The sequence below is a fragment of the Salvelinus sp. IW2-2015 genome, linkage group LG31 (genome assembly GCF_002910315.2).
Source record: "Salvelinus sp. IW2-2015 linkage group LG31, ASM291031v2, whole genome shotgun sequence".
NCBI classification, from domain to species: Eukaryota; Metazoa; Chordata; class Actinopteri; order Salmoniformes; family Salmonidae; genus Salvelinus; species Salvelinus sp. IW2-2015.
Window position 1 is genome coordinate 13,599,517 of NC_036870.1, and position 18,700 is coordinate 13,618,216.

The window sequence follows — 18,700 nt, forward strand, 5'->3', positions numbered from 1 at the left end:
CAAGGAGTCATCAGGCCAGGTAGTCCTGAAGCATGGTCCCAGGGCTCAGGTCCTCCGGGAGGGAGAGGACACCGGATAAGACAGGAGAAATACTCCAGATATAACAGACTGACCCTAGCCCCCGACACAAACTATCGCAGCATAAATACTGGCGGCTGAGACGGGAGGGGTCGGGGAGACCCTGTGGCCCTGTCCGACGATTCCCCCGGACAGGGCCAACCAGGCAGGTTATAACCCCACCTACTTTGCCAAAGCACAGCCCCCACAACACTAGAGGGATATCTTCAAACAACCAATTTACTACCCTGAGACAAGGCTGAGTGTAGCCCACGAATATCTCCCCTACGGCACGAACACAAGGGCGGCGCCAACCCGGACAGGAACATCACGTCAGTGACTCAACCCACTCAAGTGACGCATCTCTCCTAGGGGCGGCATGGTAGAGCACCAGTGACTCAGGGTTAGAGGAAGATAATCCCAGTGGAGAGAGGGGCACCAGCCAGGCAGAGACACCAAGGGCGGGTCATCGCTCCAGTGCCTTTCACCCTCACACCCCTGGGCCAGACTGCACTCATAGGACCTACTGAAGAGATGTGTCTTGCATAAGTATTCATCACCCTTTGCATTTTTCCTATTTTGTTGCATTACAACCTGTAATTTAAATGGATTTCTATTTGGATTTCATGTAATGGACCTACACAAAATAGTCCAAATTGGTGAAGTGAAATGAAAAAAATAACTGYTGCGTGCATATGTATTCGCCCCTTTTGCTATGAAGCCCCTAAATAAGAGCTGGTGCAACCAATTACCTTCAGAAGTCACACAATTTAGATATCACACAGGTGGACATTATTTAAGTGTCACATGATTTGTCACATGATCTCAGTATATATACACCTGTTCTGAAAGGCCCCAGAGTCTGCAACACCACTAAGCAAGGGGCACCACCAAGCAAGCGGCACCATGAAGACCAAGGAGCTCTCCAAACAGGTCAGGGACAAAGTTGTGCAGAAGTACAGATCAGATCAGGGTTGGGTTTTTAAAAAATATCCAAAACTTTTAACATCCCATGGAGTACCATTAAATCCATTATAAATAAAATGGAAAGAATATGGCACCACAACAAACCAGCCAAGAGAGGGCCGCCACCAAAACTCACAGACCAGGCAAGAAGGGCATTATATCAGAGAGGCAACAAAGGGACCAAAGATAAAGCTGCAAAGCTCCACAGCGGAAAATTTGAGTATCTGTCCATAGGACCACTTTAAGCCGTACACTCCACAGAGCTGGGCTTTATGGAAGAGTGTCCAGAAAAAAGCCATTGCTTAAAGAAAAAAATAAGCAAACACATTTGGTGTTCGCCAAACGGTATGTGGGAGACTCCCCAAACATATGGAAGAAGGTACTCTGGTCAGATGAGACTAAAATGTAGCTTTTTGTCCATCAAGGGAAAGGCTATGTCTGCCTCAAACCCAACACCTCTTATCATCCTGAGAATAACATCCCCACAGGGAATGAATTTTCTTCGACAGGGACTGGAAAACTGGTCAGAATTGAAGGAATGATGGGTGGTGCTAAATACAGGGAAATTCTTGAGGGAAACTTGTTTCAGTCTTTCAGAGATTTGAGACTGGGACGGAGGTTCACCTTCCAGCAGGACAATGACTCTAAGCATACTGCTAAAGCAACACTCGAGTGGTTCAAGGGGAAACATTTAAATGTGTTTGAATGGCCTAGTCAAAGCCCAGACCTCAATCCAATTGAGAATCTGTGGTATGACTTAAAGATTGCTGTACACCTGCGGAACCCATCCAACTTGAAGAAGCTGGAGCAGTTTTGCCTTAAGGAATTGGCAGAAGTCCCAGTGGTTAGATGTGCCAAGCTTATAGAGACATGCCCCAAGAGATGTGCAGCTGTAATTGCTTCAAAAGGTGTCTACAAAGGTTTGACTTTGTGGGGGGTGAATAGTTATGCACGTTCAAGTTTTCTGTTTTTTGTCTTATTTCTTGTTTGTTTCACAATAAAAAAAWATATATATTTTGCATCTTCAAAGTAGTAGGCATATTGTGTAAATCAAATGATGAAAAAAWAATAATAATAATAAAATCCATTTTGATTCCAGGTTGTAAGGCAACAAAATAGGAAAAATGCCAAGGGGGGTGAAGACTTTCGCAAGCCACTGTAAAGGTCGAGACCGAGTCTGTGTCTCTCACATAGATAGGCAGACCATTCCATAAAAAGCCCTGCCTCCAGCTGTTTGCTTAGAAATTCTAGGGACAATAAGGAGGTCTGCGTCTTGCGACCGTAGCGTACGTATGTACAGCAAGACCAAATCGGAGAGATGGCTAGGAGCAAGCCCATGTAATGCTTTGTAGGTTAGAAGTAAAACCTTAATGTCTTTATATGGCAATTTGAGTGTATTGGTGAAGATGTCTAGTTTGCACGTGGTTTAATATTCATGAGAAGAATGTGTGTCCACTCCAGAACCTGCTGCGCGAAGTGCACCAGGAGGGCATGCAGGTGCTGTCCCTGTCGGCACTTCCAATCCCAGAGGGCGAGGCTGACCCAGCCAGCCTGTTCCACCATTCCCAGGGCTGGCCCAACGAGAGAGAGGCCTTGCTGGCCACCGTGGAGTCCCTCAAGGCCCTCATAACCCAGATTCAGACACGCAGCAGGGAAACACAGGTACAGGACTGGTAGCATCTGTACATTGTAGCATGGATACTTTGTGCTGGTAGCCTTTCTTAAATACAGTAGGGGTTTTGTTGGTCGCAGTTTAAATTAAACATAGCTTTTAAGGCTTAATTGAGCCTTCAGAAACCCTTTTCTCTCTCATTTTCTTTAAATAGACATGTCTATGTGCTTGTGTATGTTCAGACCCCAGGTAGTGCGGACTGGCGTGGAGAGCTGCTGGGGGCAGTGCAGCAGGTGTTTGTGAGGGAGCGGAGTGTGCTGAAGAGCGCTGCCTATGCCCGACTGGACCTGCTGGACACTAGCGACGCGATCATCCACCTCAACCAGCTGGAGCACAGGCTAGCCGAGCAGGTCACTGAAAAACGATGTATACTTTAGCCTAACTGCTGGCTAACCTTAGCATTAGCCTCAACTAGCTGGAGCACAGGCTAGCCAAGCAGGTAGCAACAAACACTTAAAACTCAAGTTAGTGTTACCTGCTTATGTTATTATTAGCATATTAACTAGCTGGAGAGTGGGATATAGCCAACAGGTAACAGAAAAAATATTGAGCCATTTTAGTATAGTGCCTGTTTCTCCACTTTGTAGAAAAACTTGGTCATATGTATTTGTGTACAGTTGTTTTTAAGTTCCAAGGCTAAACTGTGGCTGTGTATCTACAGGACACCCATCACAGAGATGCCATGGGGATGCTCCAGACTGCAGACAGAAGCAGTTTGCTGACAGAGGTCCGGCAGCTCCGGGCCCAGCTAGAACAAATCCAAGGCCAGGAGCCTGGCAGGAGAGGCAGATCCAATCATGGTCTGTAGTCTGTGCCTCCAGTGGTTTCTTCTGCCATTTGTGTGTTAGTTGTAAGGACACATAGGGATGATGGATGAATGGCTGGGGGGGGCTGAATGAGTGAAGGCTGGATGGATGGATAAATTAATTGATTTATTGACTGACTAATATATATAGTAAATTGTCTTAGACGAGGTCACAGTTATTGAACTCAGTGCAACCGATATAATTTAATTTAAAAAAGGATAAACAGCAGCTGATTCTATTGCCTTGCATGTTGTTTTGTCTGGCTGTTCATCCCACTCAGGTGTTGAGCAGCAGAGGGAGAGAGGTGGTGTTCCAGAGCCCCACATTCTGCTGCAGGCTGACAGGGCCCTGGAGGAGCTGAAGGGAGAGCTGGCCCAGACCAAACTAGAGCTGGAGACCACGCTCAAGGCCCAGTACAAACACCTGAAGGAGCTGGACACAGTCAGGTAAGGTTTTAATGCACGCTCACACACAGTTTGATGCATAAAAGAGCAGAACATTGTCAGGTATGACTATTTAGGGATAAAGAGATAAAGTTTACCTTCCTAGTTGCTGTTGGATGGATCCAGCCTGGTGTCATTGTCTTTGTTTCTAGAACGGAGATGTCACAGAAGGCTGCTGAGGTGGACACCCTGGCGGACAGACTGGCAGACGAACAGAAGAAGGCCAGAGAGCTGCAGTGGGCCTTCGAGAAGGAGAAGTGTAAATCAGACAAGAAAGAGGAGCTGGAGAGAGAGGAGCTGGAGGTAAGACAGTTTGTAGTGAAGGTAGAAGACTAGTGTCCCTGTGTTTTCAGGTATAATTGCCTACTTGTTTCCACATGTCTTCTCTTTAGTGTGTGTTTACTTAAATGTAGTGATTTACTGATATGTTCACTTTAGTCACTGGGGTATTATCTAGTCAAGTGTGTTTCACAAGTATCTCTTGTCTTTACACCCCTTCCCTCCAGGATCTCAAACTGGCCCTGGAGATTCAGCAGAGTCTCGTAGCCCAGCTGACCTCAACCCTAGGCCAGGAGCGCCAGTCCTCCTCCCAGCTGTCCCTCCAGGCCGAACAGGAGCGCTCCAGGCTGCAGACCCAGGCCTCGCAGCTCCACGTCCAGCTAGTGTCGGAGCGAGCCCGGGCCCAGGAGCTGAGTAATGCCCTGGGGAGAGAGAAGGAGCATCGCCACTATGGCTCCTCCTGGAGAGAAAACCCAGAGGGGGAGGTGGCTGAGAAGGGGGAGGATGAAGTGGTGGGAGGGGCGATGTCATCCGAAGGTCTGCTAGAGGGTCTGCAGAGGGAGCTGGACAAGAAGCATGCTCAGGTGGACTGTTTGTTTGTAGATGAAGCAGACGCACACCTACATACACACTAGTTACAGCAAGTCGTATGATGCTCTATGGGTATGTGATACAAGGTACAATCAATGTAGTCTGGCTAACGCCTAACTCAGTCCGCCTGACTTTAGTCCGGAAAGGCTGTTTTGATGTTTTCGTTACGATGTGTCGATAATGAAGGGGGCTGTGTTTGTACTGGTTGGTTCCTCCTCTGTGTCTTTCTCACTCAAACACCCACAGGCACGGCCACACATAGCCCCCCTTCTATTACAACTGTTGGATTTTCAAATCCCAAACAAGAGGTCTCAAATTAACATTTGAGAGAACCAATCAATGAGTCTGCAGAATTTCTGAGTGAATATTGCATTAACAAACGGCCTCCTGTCCCGACCAGTGAGTCACAGCTCTTCCTTGCTGTGTGGCTACATGGATCGCGTCAGCCAGTCTGCTATCAATGCCCTGCACACAGGAGATTCACATAAAGTGCTCGCAAAATATAGTGTTGGCAGTGTGACCAGTTATGTGATGTGATTCTGCACCCCCACTAAATTGCACGACAAAGTGGCTCATCAGGTGGTGCATATGCTTTCTCCAAACTGTCATGACGACTTTACATAGGCATTACTGCTATAGTGACTATATTTACCTTTACTTCTGCATTCCCACTAAATCCTGTGACCATCTATTCCCTCTTCAGGTGGTTAGTCTGCTGGACGAAGTGGAGGCCCAGAAGCTGGCGGCGGTGCAACGGGAGGAGGAGCTAACCTCTGCAGCTCAGAGGTCATGCAAGGACCAGGAGGCTCTGCGGGAGGCCAAGGGCCAGCTGGAAAGCCTGGGGGAGCAGGCACGGGAGGCCATGGAGCAGCTGAATAGAGAGGTGCAGCAGGGGAAGCGGCTGGAGCAAGAGAAGGAGAGGCTCCAGGAGAGAGTGGTCCAGCTGGGAGAGACGAGAGAGGTGGAGAGGAGCGGGACGCAGCAGCAGCCTGATAACCAAAACGTAGGTGACATTTATATATCCTACATTCATACACTTTGAATGAACCAAATACAGCGCTTTAGTGTCAGATAGTACAATTGAATTATGTTTTAGAGAAAATGTTTTAGCTATTGATACTACGATATTGCGTCTATTAGCCTGTCTTGTTGTTAGAACCCAGCTATGTATGATGATACAATATTCTATAGTACATAGCCTTGTCAACTCTGTTGTGCAGTGTTGCTCCAAGGTAATAATAGATAATAATGTAAATGTTTTACACTCAGCAACAGAATAATAATGTAGGATAATCCACAATTAGGGCCAGTTATTAGTTATTTAAACTCTGTGTCATGTGTCTAGGGGTGGCAGGTAGCCTATCGGTTAGAGCATTGGGCCAGTAACCAAAGGGTTGCTGGTTCGATTACCAGAGCCACCAAGATAACAAAAGTCTGTCTTTCCTTGAGCAAGGCACTTAACCCATAATTGGCTCCAGGCACCGTACTACTATTGCTGACCCTGTAAAACAACACATTTAACTGCACCTATCCATGTATGTGACAATCAAGCATACAGTGCATTCGGAAAGTATTCAGAACCCTTGCCATTTTTCCCTCATCAATCTACACACAATGCCCCATAAAGACGAAGCGAAAACAGGTTTTTTGAATTTTTTGCAAATGTATTCAAAATACAAAAACAATACCTATTCAGACCCTTTACTAGGAGACTCGAAATTGAGCTCAGGTGCATCCTGTTTCCATTGATCATCCTTGAGATGTTTCTACAACTTGATTGGAGTCCACCTGTGGTAAATTCAATTGATTGGACATGATTTGGACAAGCACACACCTGTCTATATAAGGACCCACAGTTGACAGTGCATGTCAGAGCAAAATCCAAGCCGTGAGGCCGAAGGAATTGTCTGTAGGGCCCCGAGACATGATTGTGTCAAGGCACAGATCTGGGAAAGGATACCAAAAAATGTCTGCAGCGTGCAAGTTCCCCAAGAACACACTGGCCTCCATCATTCTTAAATGGAAGAAGTTTGAAACCACCAAGACTCTTTCTAGAGCTGACCGCCTGGCCAAACTGAGCAATCGGGGGAGAAGGGCATTGGTCAGAGAGGTGAGCGAGAACCTGATTGTCACTCTGACAGAGCTCCAGAGTTCCTCTGTGGAGATGGGAGAACCTTCCCACCTTCCAGAAGGACAACCACCTCTGCAGCACTCCACCAATCAGGCCTTTATGGTGGAGTGGCCAGACGGAAGCCACTCCTCAGTAAAAGGCACATGACAGCTTGGAGCTTGCCAAAAGGCACCTAAAGGACTCCTAGACCATGAGAAACAATATTATCTGGTCTGATGAAACCAAGATTGAACTTTTTGGCCTGAATGCCAAGCGTCACGTCTGGAGGAAACCTGGCACCATCTCTACGGTAAAGCATGGTGGTGGCAGCATCATGCTCTGGGGATGTTTTTCAGCTGCATGGACTGGGAGAATAGTCAGGATCAAATGAAAGCTGAACGGAGCAAAGTACAGAGAGATCCTAGATGAACCTGCTCCAAAGTGCTCAGGACCTCAGACTGGGGCAAATGTTCACCTTCCAACAGGACAATGACACTAAGCACAAAGCCAAGACAACTCAGGAGTGGCTTCGGGACAAGTCTCTGAATGTCCTTGAGTGGCCAGCCAAACCCAGGACTTGAACCCGATCAAGCATCTCTGGAGAGACCTGAAAATAGCTGTGCAGCGACGCTCCCCATCCAAGCTGACAGAGCTTTTGAGGATATGCAGAGAAGAATGTGATTAACTCCCCAAATACAGGTGTGCCAAGCTTGTAGTGTCATACCCTAGAAGATTCGAGGCTATAATCACTGCCAAAGGTGCTTCTACAAAGTACGGAGTATTGGGTCTGAATACTTATGTAAATGTTATATTTCTTTTTTTAAATATGTGCCAGGTTTCTAAAAACCTGTTTTTGCTTTGTCATTATGAAGTATTGTTTGTAGATGTAATCAATTTTAGAACAAGGCTGTAACGTAATAAAATGGGGAAACTTTTAAGGGGTCTGAATACTTTCAGAATGTCTGTATATTTAAGCAATAAGGCCCGGGGGTGTGGTATATGGCCAATATACGATGGCTAAAAGCTGTCGTATATTGGCCATATTCCACTGAGGTGCCTTAATCCTATTATAAACCGGTTACCAACGTAATTAGAGCAGTACAAATAAATGTTTTGTCATAGCGGGGTATATGGTGTGATATACCACGGCTGTCAGCCAATCAGCATTCAGGGCTCGAACCACCCAGTTTATAATTTTTTATAACCTGCAGGCTCTGAATGGTAAGTGATCATAATGACATTTCTGTACTGTGTCTGTGACTGTAGCAGGCTTTGTGGAAAGGCGAGCCCACAGACCGGACCAGAGACTGGGTGTTCAAGTCTGGCGACACGCTGACTGTCAACCCCAGCACACCTTCCCTCCTCAAAGTCACTGGGACAGGGGGCAACCTCGCCCCCCACTATGACCCCAAACACTCAGACAAGGTCTTGGGCAAACTGCAGCTCATCGCAGCCAAGATCCAAACCTTGGTCAGCAAGGGCTCTGGCAGGTATGACACAATTTCTTAACAACTTTCTCAAAACAGTTGTACATTATATTCATGACTTCAACATTTGATTGAAGTGAATTGTTGTAGTGACTGGTAAATATATGTGCAGGTGTAGATTTATGTTGTGGTTGTGTGGATTGATGCTTGTGTGTGCAGGCTGACTACGGAGGTGGACAGTGAAGGACTGTCGTGGCTGCAGTCGAACATTGATGAGGTCATCACTATGCTGCAGCAGTCTCCAGCGCTCCCCTTGGTCACCTCGGTGAATTGACACTTCTCATTTCAGACTACTTAGATGAGATTGATGTTTATTGTCCTACAAAAATATCTTAGCACAGCTCACACATTATATACATAAACCACATAGAAAACCCAACAGGAAACAAACTACAGTCTTAGTCAAACTTAAATAGTAACCCCCTGCCCATCACCTGCACATGTAGGAGGAAGCTACTCTACTTGATGTATAGAGTATTTGTATGACTTCAGTGGCTAGTGAACACTGGTATTTCTTCTCCGCTGTGTCCACAGAGCACCGCCCTGGTGGCGGGTGGCCAGTCCAGCTCCCTGGCAGAGCGGCTGCTGAGACAGAATGCTGAGCTCACAGGCTTCGTCAGCCGTCTGACAGAGGAGAAGAACGATCTGCGCAACCAGACCCTCCGCCTGGAGGACGAGCTTCGACGCTACCGCCAGGCTGGTCTGGGATCAGGGGGCAGCGTGAGTTACAATACTAGAACTAACGCGGCTAAGGGCTAGTGACGGGTCTGGGATCAGTACAACACTAGTCAAATACTATACAAGGCCAGTGGCAGGTCGGGAATATAGGGACATGGGACAGAGTACAATGCTGGATTGTGGAGGCACCTAGAAATGGCAGAGAAGTAGCTTGTGGAGACATTGCTTTAATTTGCACCAACCTAACACGACCCCTCTCAACCTCATTCCCTCCAGTCCAGGAGAGGTGGCGCGGACAAGCAGCAGGAGGCGGCCAGCATTCTGTTCTCGTCGGAGCGCGAAGCCTGGACCAGGGAGAGGAGCCGGCTGGAGAAGGTCCTACGTCTAGCCCAGGCAGAGGTGACCCGACTCAGAGGAGAGATCAGGACAGAGTCCCTCAGAGACATGACCGGACCGGAGACAGACAACTCCACACTGACTGTGAGCTCAAATCTGCCCTGCATTTCTCCATGACACTTACCTCTTTCAAATCTACCGCTTTTCCACTCTTTGTCAAATTTGATTAGCAAATACGTTGTTGCACATCTATACAACCCACTTAACAATCACACACTTTTTCAACCCTCCTTTTTCTCTCTCCTATTCCCCTTCTCCAGAAGATATATGGCAAGTACCTACGCTCCGAGAGTTTCCGCAAGGCCCTGATCTACCAGAAGAAGTACCTGCTGCTGCTGCTCGGTGGCTTCCAGGAGTGCGAGGAAGCCACGCTGTCGATCATCGCCCGCATGGGCAGCCGGCCCTCCCACTGCAGCCTGGAGTCCCTGACACAAAGCCGCCGGGGGCTGACGCGCTTCCGCTCGGCCGTCCGCGTCTCCATCGCCCTCTCCAGGTAAACAATTGGAACTGGAGTGGTAGGATGGCGTTGCACCTGTTAGGAGGCTATAGGATAGCTGGTTGCTTATGATCATATGGGTTTTATTGTTAGCATGTTGCCCTCTCCTGGTCAACAGAGCAGCGTAGACTGTTGTTGTTGTTGTGAGGCTATAGCTGCTAAAATATAATGCTCTGCAGTTTAAAGACCTTTATGAGTAGCTTATAGCTAAATTATACTTATTAAAAACCTTAATCAAGTTTATAGCTGATTAGTTATTACTTCAAAACTTGAGTTCATACAGCATCATACAATATCAGTAGTTATTTTAATAAACACAGATGGATTGTTCTGATTGTACTGTAGGCTAATGGTCCTCTGTACTCTAATGGAGTTGTTAAACTCATTCTATGGAAGGCCTGTGTCTTCATTTCGATTAGGACCTAGACAACCAGGGAGGGGAGTTTCTTACTAATAAGTGACCTTAATAAATCAATCTAGTATAAGGGAGGAGCGAAATCCCGCATACACTCGGCCCTCCGTGGAGCGAGTTTGACACAGTCTTTGAATCAGACTGTTCTGTTCTTCCAGAATGCGTTTCCTGGTCAAGCGATGGCATAAAACTACAGGGATGAGCTCCATAACATCTGTCAACGTGAACAGAAATGGCCTGGGGCAGTCAACGGGTATGAAAATCACATTTCCTCACACTATCCCAACACCAGGAAAATATACTGGGAGAATCACATGGAATGAATGGACTGGTTGAGTTAAATGGTAAAGAACCAAGCTAGGCTAACCTAGACTTACACACGTGTAGTCAATGAAGTGCTGATTGATCAGGTGGTACACAATGCTAGCTAACCTAAATAAATAACCTGAATATTCTAAAATGCTAGGTTCAATGCAAAGCAGAAAATGTATAATTACCTTTTCGTTGACTGACTCATTGATCCTGTTTTGTGAGAGAAACCCCCCCACAGAGGACTGACAACTGTCTCTCGTCCTCTTCAGGTAATGAGGTGAGGACAGACTCACCCTACCTGCAACCGGGGAGTGTGGAGGTGTACGGAGAGAGGAGAGGGGCCTCCCCCAGGTCCGCCCTCTCCTCTGCACAACACAGGTTCCACATGGCGGAGGACTCTGGCCCTCTGACCTGCTCCCACCTCCAGAACTACGACCCTGACCGAGCGCTCACCGACTACATCTCCAGATTGGAGGCCCTGCAGAGGAGACTGGGGAGCGTGCAGTCAGGTAACAGACACGCACACACACTTCCAACTGTACTACTTCACACCATTTAGAGTTAAATAATGTAATGCAAAAGCAGAAATTGCCTTCTCATTCAATCACCCATGAAAATATGTGCAGATGATGCTTGAAATGTTCTTGTCAAGAGTTCAGTCTTGGGATCTAAACCACTTCATTTTGCCCTTCCTAGGTTCTTCTTCATATGCTCAATTGCACTTTGGAATAAAAAGATAGAAGTCTATAAATTACGTTGGAACTGGCTTGATGAAACTCAGTTGCCTTTTCTTGTGCTGAGCTTCGGTATTTTGTATCATTCTGCTGTGTACAGTATATTACGTGAGGACCAAAAGACATTGTGTTGTGTGTAGACATCTTATAATCTGGCTTTTTGTCACCAGCACTTGAAACAGCTTCTATGTTTGTAAACTTTGGTCTGCCTCTTTGTTGTGGATGAACACAATCACGTTAAATGTATATTTGTGGAATGCTAATTTAAATGAAAAACCTGGAATAATTTAAATTATACTGTGTATGTTACTTTGTGTGGGTGGAAGAATACGTAGAGCAGGCTTCTCCGGACAACTCCAGCCCTGGATAGGAACCGGGTGGGCGTGCAGGTCTTTGCTCCAACCCAGCACTAACACACCAGATTAAAGTAACTGTGGTTTCTTAAATGGAAGTCCATGATTGATGGATTATTGGAAATGTTGGTTAGTGCCGGGCTGGAACAAAAGCCTGCACACCCAGTAGCTCCCCAGGACGGGAATTGGGAGAACTCTGCCATGGAGAATTTGACTTTACTGTTGAGGCTGCTACATGATCTATATACACCACACTGTGTTTTATTAGAATGGTTTCTTGGACAGACTACAGAGGACAATTTGTAGAAGACATATTTTTGTAAAGGTAGGAGCTTTGAATTTTCTGGGTATTTTGTCAAAAACAGAAATAAATATGAATTTTAACACTTGAAAGATGTGGTCGCACCGTTTTTTTTTTTATTCAACTCCACTGACACAACAATTTGATTTTACAGGTACACATTTAATTAGTTCTAACAGTTGTAAAACAAAATAGAACTTGAGCTAAAATATGAATCTGGTATGGGGGAAATGTACAGTCAATAAAATGATGGTGTAAAGACAAATTGAACATGATATTTAGATTTTTTTAATATATATATATATATATATATATATAAAGGACCAATGTTCACAACAGTAGGCTTCAAATAGTCAAATCAATCAAAAACAAAATTGACTAATAATTTTCCATTGTCAAGGCACTACATGGGTCAAACTGACCCATATTACCCTGACCGTCCAACATTCCCACTCAATACACTTAGTCGTGTTTATTAGTGCACACAACAGAAAACTGAAATTTGTCTCATTGAGCAAGTGCAGGTTGTCCCTCCATGTTTCAAGTCCATTTTCTTTGTTTGACCCAGCCCAGGTTCTCTATCTTTGTACAATTATATGAATGGACAGTAGTACATACAAAGTCAGTGCTCGTCAGTTTGATCACTGATCTCTATGAATCAATGGATAAGGATCAGTGGTTTTACTATTTCTCACTGCTCTGTAAAAGGCAGTGCTTTTTACTCCAGTAATATCCATCCTTACTGTAATAGTGTCACTCATACACACAGGAGACGATCACATTTCAGACAGTGAAAGCCTACGCTGAGCACCAAAAGTCTTGGGACAGTGACACATTTGTTTTGGCTCTGCACTTTGGATTTGAAATGATACTATGATATTTATGCCTCTTCACTTTCTCACGGATTATTCATTCAGTATTATCTGTAATCATAGTAGCATCCACGTTAATGTAGAAGTGTTTAGAAACATTCTGTTCTTATTTACAATAAATGTGACTCCAAAATGACACAATACATTATCTACCATTTATTTCTATTGGGCACAAAATGATCTGAAACACAACCAGAACTATTAGCAAGTGCATCTAACAAGTTTGCAGTCACAAGCTTAATGTAATCTTTGCATGCTAGTAATATGGGACCAAATACTAAACTTTTGACTACTTTAAAACACATAAGAGAATTTGTCCCAATACTTTTGGTCCCCTAAAATTGGGGGGACCAAATTAAAGCTGACAGTCTGCACTTTAACCTCAAAGTTACAGAGCCATAAATATCATAGTTATTGTATCATTTCAAATCCAAAGTTCTGGAGTACAGAGCCAAAACAACAAAAAATGTGCCACTGTCCCAATACTTTTGGAGCTCACGTTATATGTATTACCATGACAGTTGAAATAGAATGGCCAAAAGACGAAGCCTGCACAAACAGATCTAATTTAGGATTAGACTAGAAGCCGTTAGTGAAAAAACAAACTGATTCAGTGTCCATTCTAACAACTAAAAAACAAGGCAAACATAAGGTGGGGGCAACACAAAGTAAAGTTAATTTCCAGCCAGAACTCTGTGCATTAACTTGCACAGTTCCTAAATTCAAGTACAATAATTTCCTCTAAATCAAACCATTTTTGGTAAGTACGGTTGTTTGTTGGGGGAAATCTGAAATGGCTCCCTATTTCCTATATAGTGCACTACTTTTGGCCGCAGCCCTATGACGCTCTGGACAAAATGAGTACACTATAGAATAGGAAGCCATTTTGGACAAAGCCTTGCCCTTCTCCTGGGTGTAACCTCTTTTCTCTGCTGTGTTTTGAGCTCAGTGTCTCTTAGTGTTGCCTCCTCTTGTATCTGATGACGGGGTTGTGTGGGGTGTGGATCATGGTTGTGTAGTTGATTGTGGGGAAGTAGCCATCGACCAGGTCAAATTCAAAAAGGCGCAGCATGGTAGACCAGATGGTCTTGATCTGAACGTAGGCAAAGTTCTCCCCAATGCAGCGGTGACGGCCTAGAAGACAGAGAACATCCGTGTTTTTTAATGAGTCATGGTAATGAGGGTAAAATCAGGTGATCCTTTGTGGCATGAGACAGCTTTGTATGGTAGTWAAGTCCATATTTTTATATATTGAGCAAGAGCCCCACCTACTGACAAAATACTTATTTACACATGAAAACACACTGTATGACAGCTGTTTCCCCTACCATTGTGTATATGCTTTGACACTTCTGTTTTCTCTTAAAGATGGCAGATCACCTAACTTATTACATGCTGTTAAAAGGGAGGAAATAACAAAAACATATTCTTACCGGCTCCAAAGGGCACATAGGCAAATTTCTCAACTGCGGCAGGGTTATCATTGAGGTAGCGGTCAGGCCTGAACTCCATCCTCTCTGTCCAGGTGTCCTGCAGACGGTGATTGACCGTCGGGGACACGCACACCTGGTGGCCGGCTGGGATGGTGTAGCCTGCTGCAGTCTGGGGGTGAATGGAAGTAAAGGGTCAGGGTTGTTCAATGGTCACTCACCTATTATACACATGCATTTATCTGGGTTGGGGCTCCATTCCATTTCAATGTACAAAATATATATATGGACAATTTACATTATGGCCATTTCTCTCTCAAATTCAGTGTCCCAAAAAAAAAAAAAAAAATATTTACTGATATTATAAGGGAATTGAAAAAATGTCTATGACGGTAGTAGGAATAATTTCATGGGCATTCGTAACCGCCCAACAAATAATGACATCGATCTTACCTGAGGAGAGCGTGCCATTCTCATCATGGTCATGATGGGTGGACGTAGTCGGAGGGTCTCTTTCAAACAGCGGTCCAACAAAGTCAGGTCCTTCAGCTGATGAATGAACAAGAGACCAGGTAAGAAAAGACCATGCCAAATGAATAGCTGAACTTATGGTTTAACAGTCTAGAAAAACAGTTCTAAACTGAAGTTGCTCACATACAATGTCCAATTACCCAGTTTTAAATAGAATATGGTCAAAAAATAAACGGATCTTAATAAGTTTAAACAAAATAATTAATAAAAATTAATGTACATTTGTAGGCCAAGGTAAAAACATTATTCATATTTTCAACAACAAAATTCTAGTGTAATCTATGGCCATTTATGTGCAGTTGGCAATATGCCAGTTATGGATTCTGACCTGGTCAAAGTTGAGTGGGGGCAGGTCTTCTCCACATGCTGTTTTCTGTTCAGCGTAGCAGCGGTCCTGTAGAGCCTTATCTTTGCCCAGAAAGAAGCCCAACCAGGAACTAGTGGTGGAGGATGTGTGCTGTCCAGCCAGGAGTAGACCAATCAGCATGCCTGCTATCTCATCATCATTCAGGGGCCGCCCATCCCTTCAAAAAAGGCAGAAATAGTTAGGGCTGAAATGAGGAATCGATCTAAAATGGTTCAACAGTTATGGAACACCTTTAAACCAAAAGCCCATTCACTTCAGTCCTGTGGGGAGGCATAGATGCTTGTCCCATATGTATTAATACTGGCATCTGTCCCACTTATGTCTTACTTGTAGGTGGCATCTATGAGGGTCTGCAGCATYTCGTCCACTTTCTCTCCAGAGCTTCTGCGTTTCTGGGTGACRTTGTAGAAGATGTTCTTGATCTCCCTGTGTGCTCTGTCCCTTCGTCTGTACAAAAATGACAAAACTTGTTTTTTTCCTGCCTTAACGAAATAAGACATTCTCATATTGCTATTACCAACTCAGTCTATCACCCAGAACCCTAACCTGAGGATAGTACAATAAGACAGTATAAATTAAGTTTCAAGAGTAATAATTTCCAGCAACCATTCTGGTAACTGTCTAACTTGGTCTTTCACACAAAAAACCTAACCTGAAGATGGAACAGTTTGAATTGACCCTTGGTTGAGAGGACAGTATGAATGAAGTAGTTCTCTTACCTGAAACTAGGCAGCGGCAGCCAGCCGGGCAGCAGCCAGGCAGCATGGCTGAAGCCCCCGTCCAGGTCTGCGTAGAGCTGGGCCACCTTCTCGTCCAACATGCTGCGGATCTCCTTCCCATGCAGACAGGCACTGGCCGTCAGGATGATCAGCTCCGACAGGGCCTCAAACAGGTCTGAGAGAGGGAAGAGATGGAAAGACAGGAAGGAGTGAGAGCGATAGAATGAGTAAGCGAAAGAGAAAATAGGTCAGAATTGCGGACTGGATAACTTTGACTGTGCAGTACGGCTCAAATGTTATGACGTGTAACAAGTGATATGGCGTCTTCATAAACAGCAACGCCTCGCAAACAGATTCTAGCAAGAGTGTGAAGCAAAAGACTGCAGTCATTAGCAACCCATTAAGCATCTGTGCATGTGCATGGGAGATCAATGCACTCTTGAGCAACGTAATAGTAGCTACAGTACGTGACAACACATTTTGACTAGATTAGCCTAGATTGCTTCTTACTCATGTCAGAAGTCGCTCTGTTAAACACTACTTTTGGTAATGTCATAACGCTACCCTACCTTTACAGAAAAAAGGAACTATCTTAAAATGGATGGCAAGGTTCAAACTGTATTACAGTAGTTACAACACATTGATTACATGTGTATTGTTTTGTATTGCTAAGTATTACTGCACTGTTGGAGCTAAAAACAAGCATTTCGCTGCACCTGCGATAACATCTGCAAGTCTATGTACGCGACTAATACACTTTGATTTGATTTTGTTATATTGAGGTATTGCTTGAGAACTTGTTGATGGAAAATTGTGCTGAATTTTCTGAACAGTTGACATTGTACTTCACCCATGTCCCTACCCCGTGAGCTCTTATAGGTCTGAAAGGATTGGATAAGTATACTGTACTAATAATTCCACTTTGCTATCTGATAGGCCAAGTGGAAAATGTGTAATTCTGCTAACATCTTTTCTATCCTTTTAGGTCTACATTAAGTGGCTACAGTAGGGACTAGAGGTCAATTTGGAGCTGGGCATTTGGATTTAGTTTCTACAGTATTCCATGTGAAAAGATCAGACCGGTTGTAATGTCTCTGTCATCTTACTTTCTTCCCCGCTGTCTCCCCATCTTGAAAAGTACTCTTTAGTTTCCTCCTCGATGATTTCAACGTGCTGTTTGAAATGGGCGATGTTCAGTCCTGTCTTAAACATCTTCTTCTGTTCCAGGAAAATCTACAAAAGAAAATGAGTGGCAAAATATTCGCTAAATCAATACTTTGTTTCAGCTCATAAACCTATCATAAACTAAGGACAAACAAACTTCTGGCAAGACTTCTTTAAGTGGGGGGAAATTCTCTACATTTGTGAGTGCGAATGGGAGTATCTGAGTAAGTATTTATTTGCCTACATGGTTAGGTACATCGTATGCAACCCCTTTGCCAAAAACTGGCGTTGTCAATCGAGAATAGACATCCTCTGCATTGAGATCTTCGTTCTTGCTGTTGAACATCAGTGTGGCAGCCTCACTACCCAGAAGGTAGGTAAAGGTTTTGCCCACCATGGTAAAGCTGACAACGGGCCCATACTGTGAATATAAAGAAAATAAACCTTGTTTTAGCACCTTCTATAACGGGCACTTTCAAATGGCACTATACACCAGTAAGGTTCAGAAGCTGTATGATAGGAAAAGTTACTGTAACATTTTGTAAACTAAAGTATACTTTGCAGCAGTACTGTATTCTTACCTTTTCATATGCATTCTCCAGAAATTCAATGGGACTTTTCCCAAATGCTATGGCATGACCCAGAAATGGAATGCTAGAAGGTATGTATGGTGGGTATTTCTGAGAAAATAAAAACGTAAAATTAGAGACAGGAATAAAATACACAAGGCAATTGATTATGCACAATATGCAATAGTCTATGAATGCGGCATGAAACTATAACATTCACTGTCGCAGCCTTAATAATAATGTAATATATCTCAACTGATTTGTTGTTCATGTACATAACGTACCTTGTCTTCGTCGGAAGATTGTGACTGTTTGAGCACCAGTTTAGAAATATATCCCAAAGTTAGGGTGATCACAAACACTGCAAGGACCACCGATGTCACGTTGTCGCTCATTTTCCCGACGGTATTTTCTAGTAGCATACTACTAACTTGATATAAATGCATAGCCATTGTCACGTCTTCTGGTTGTTTCAATTCGTTGTAAAATATTGTAGGCCACTGCGACAGATTCCTTGCATTTGCAACAAATAAAAACAATCCGTAATCCGGTTGTCACTTCTACACCATCTAAATCGGTTTTCTACAAGGCACGAGGCTATTTGTATAAACGGAAAATAGTGTTCCCCAAAGCACAGTCAAATCCTTCTTGATTCCAATAGCATAGTTTATTCCCCTATAACGCTAAATGATAAGTGACCGCCAATACTGTTACTCGGCATCTCTACCTGTCGATATTAATTTAGTCCTGCCCCCGCCTGACAAATAAAGGCATTTCATTGGCTATTCGCTGTGTGTCCATCAGCTCCGCGGCTGCCTTCCTCCACTCTGGTTGGCTATCACTACCTGGAGTGATGTCTGGCTATATGATGTCATGGCAGAGTACAAGACGACACATTTGAACTCCTCCTCAACATTTACAGGATTGGTTCAACGGTGCCGAAGAGACCCTCCCC

The 18,700-nt window shown here is 44.4% G+C and overlaps 2 protein-coding genes across 5 annotated transcripts in view; one reads left to right on the forward strand and one right to left on the reverse strand.

Annotated features, from left to right (window-relative positions):
• Positions 1–12,185, forward strand: part of LOC111955710 (A-kinase anchor protein 9) — a 134,190-nt gene extending 122,005 nt beyond the window's left edge. For 3 of the 4 annotated variants that reach the window (XM_070436462.1, XM_070436464.1, XM_070436463.1), the window contains 15 exons: positions 2,467–2,685; positions 2,878–3,045; positions 3,357–3,495; positions 3,782–3,947; positions 4,097–4,247; positions 4,451–4,807; positions 5,518–5,817; positions 8,191–8,414; positions 8,571–8,676; positions 8,946–9,131; positions 9,366–9,569; positions 9,746–9,978; positions 10,552–10,646; positions 10,975–11,214; positions 11,402–12,185. In XM_070436462.1, the coding sequence (XP_070292563.1) occupies positions 2,467–2,685; positions 2,878–3,045; positions 3,357–3,495; positions 3,782–3,947; positions 4,097–4,247; positions 4,451–4,807; positions 5,518–5,817; positions 8,191–8,414; positions 8,571–8,676; positions 8,946–9,131; positions 9,366–9,569; positions 9,746–9,978; positions 10,552–10,646; positions 10,975–11,214; positions 11,402–11,445 (2,832 nt within the window). In that variant the 3' untranslated portion in view covers positions 11,446–12,185. The remainder of the gene's footprint in view (positions 1–2,466; positions 2,686–2,877; positions 3,046–3,356; positions 3,496–3,781; positions 3,948–4,096; positions 4,248–4,450; positions 4,808–5,517; positions 5,818–8,190; positions 8,415–8,570; positions 8,677–8,945; positions 9,132–9,365; positions 9,570–9,745; positions 9,979–10,551; positions 10,647–10,974; positions 11,215–11,401) is intronic. The other variant, XM_023975991.2, reaches the window with a different exon arrangement.
• Positions 12,186–13,108: 923 nt separating this feature from the next.
• LOC111955711 (lanosterol 14-alpha demethylase) lies at positions 13,109–18,494 on the reverse strand. Its single transcript, XM_023975992.2, has 10 exons — positions 18,030–18,494; positions 17,758–17,856; positions 17,421–17,597; positions 17,119–17,245; positions 16,013–16,187; positions 15,621–15,740; positions 15,255–15,450; positions 14,849–14,944; positions 14,399–14,567; positions 13,109–14,099 (listed from the first exon to the last, which is right to left on the reverse strand). The coding sequence occupies exons 1-10, from the start codon at positions 18,195–18,197 to the stop codon at positions 13,921–13,923; spliced, it is 1,506 nt and encodes a 501-aa protein (XP_023831760.1). The 5' UTR covers positions 18,198–18,494; the 3' UTR covers positions 13,109–13,920.
• Between the last annotated feature and the right edge of the window lie 206 nt (positions 18,495–18,700).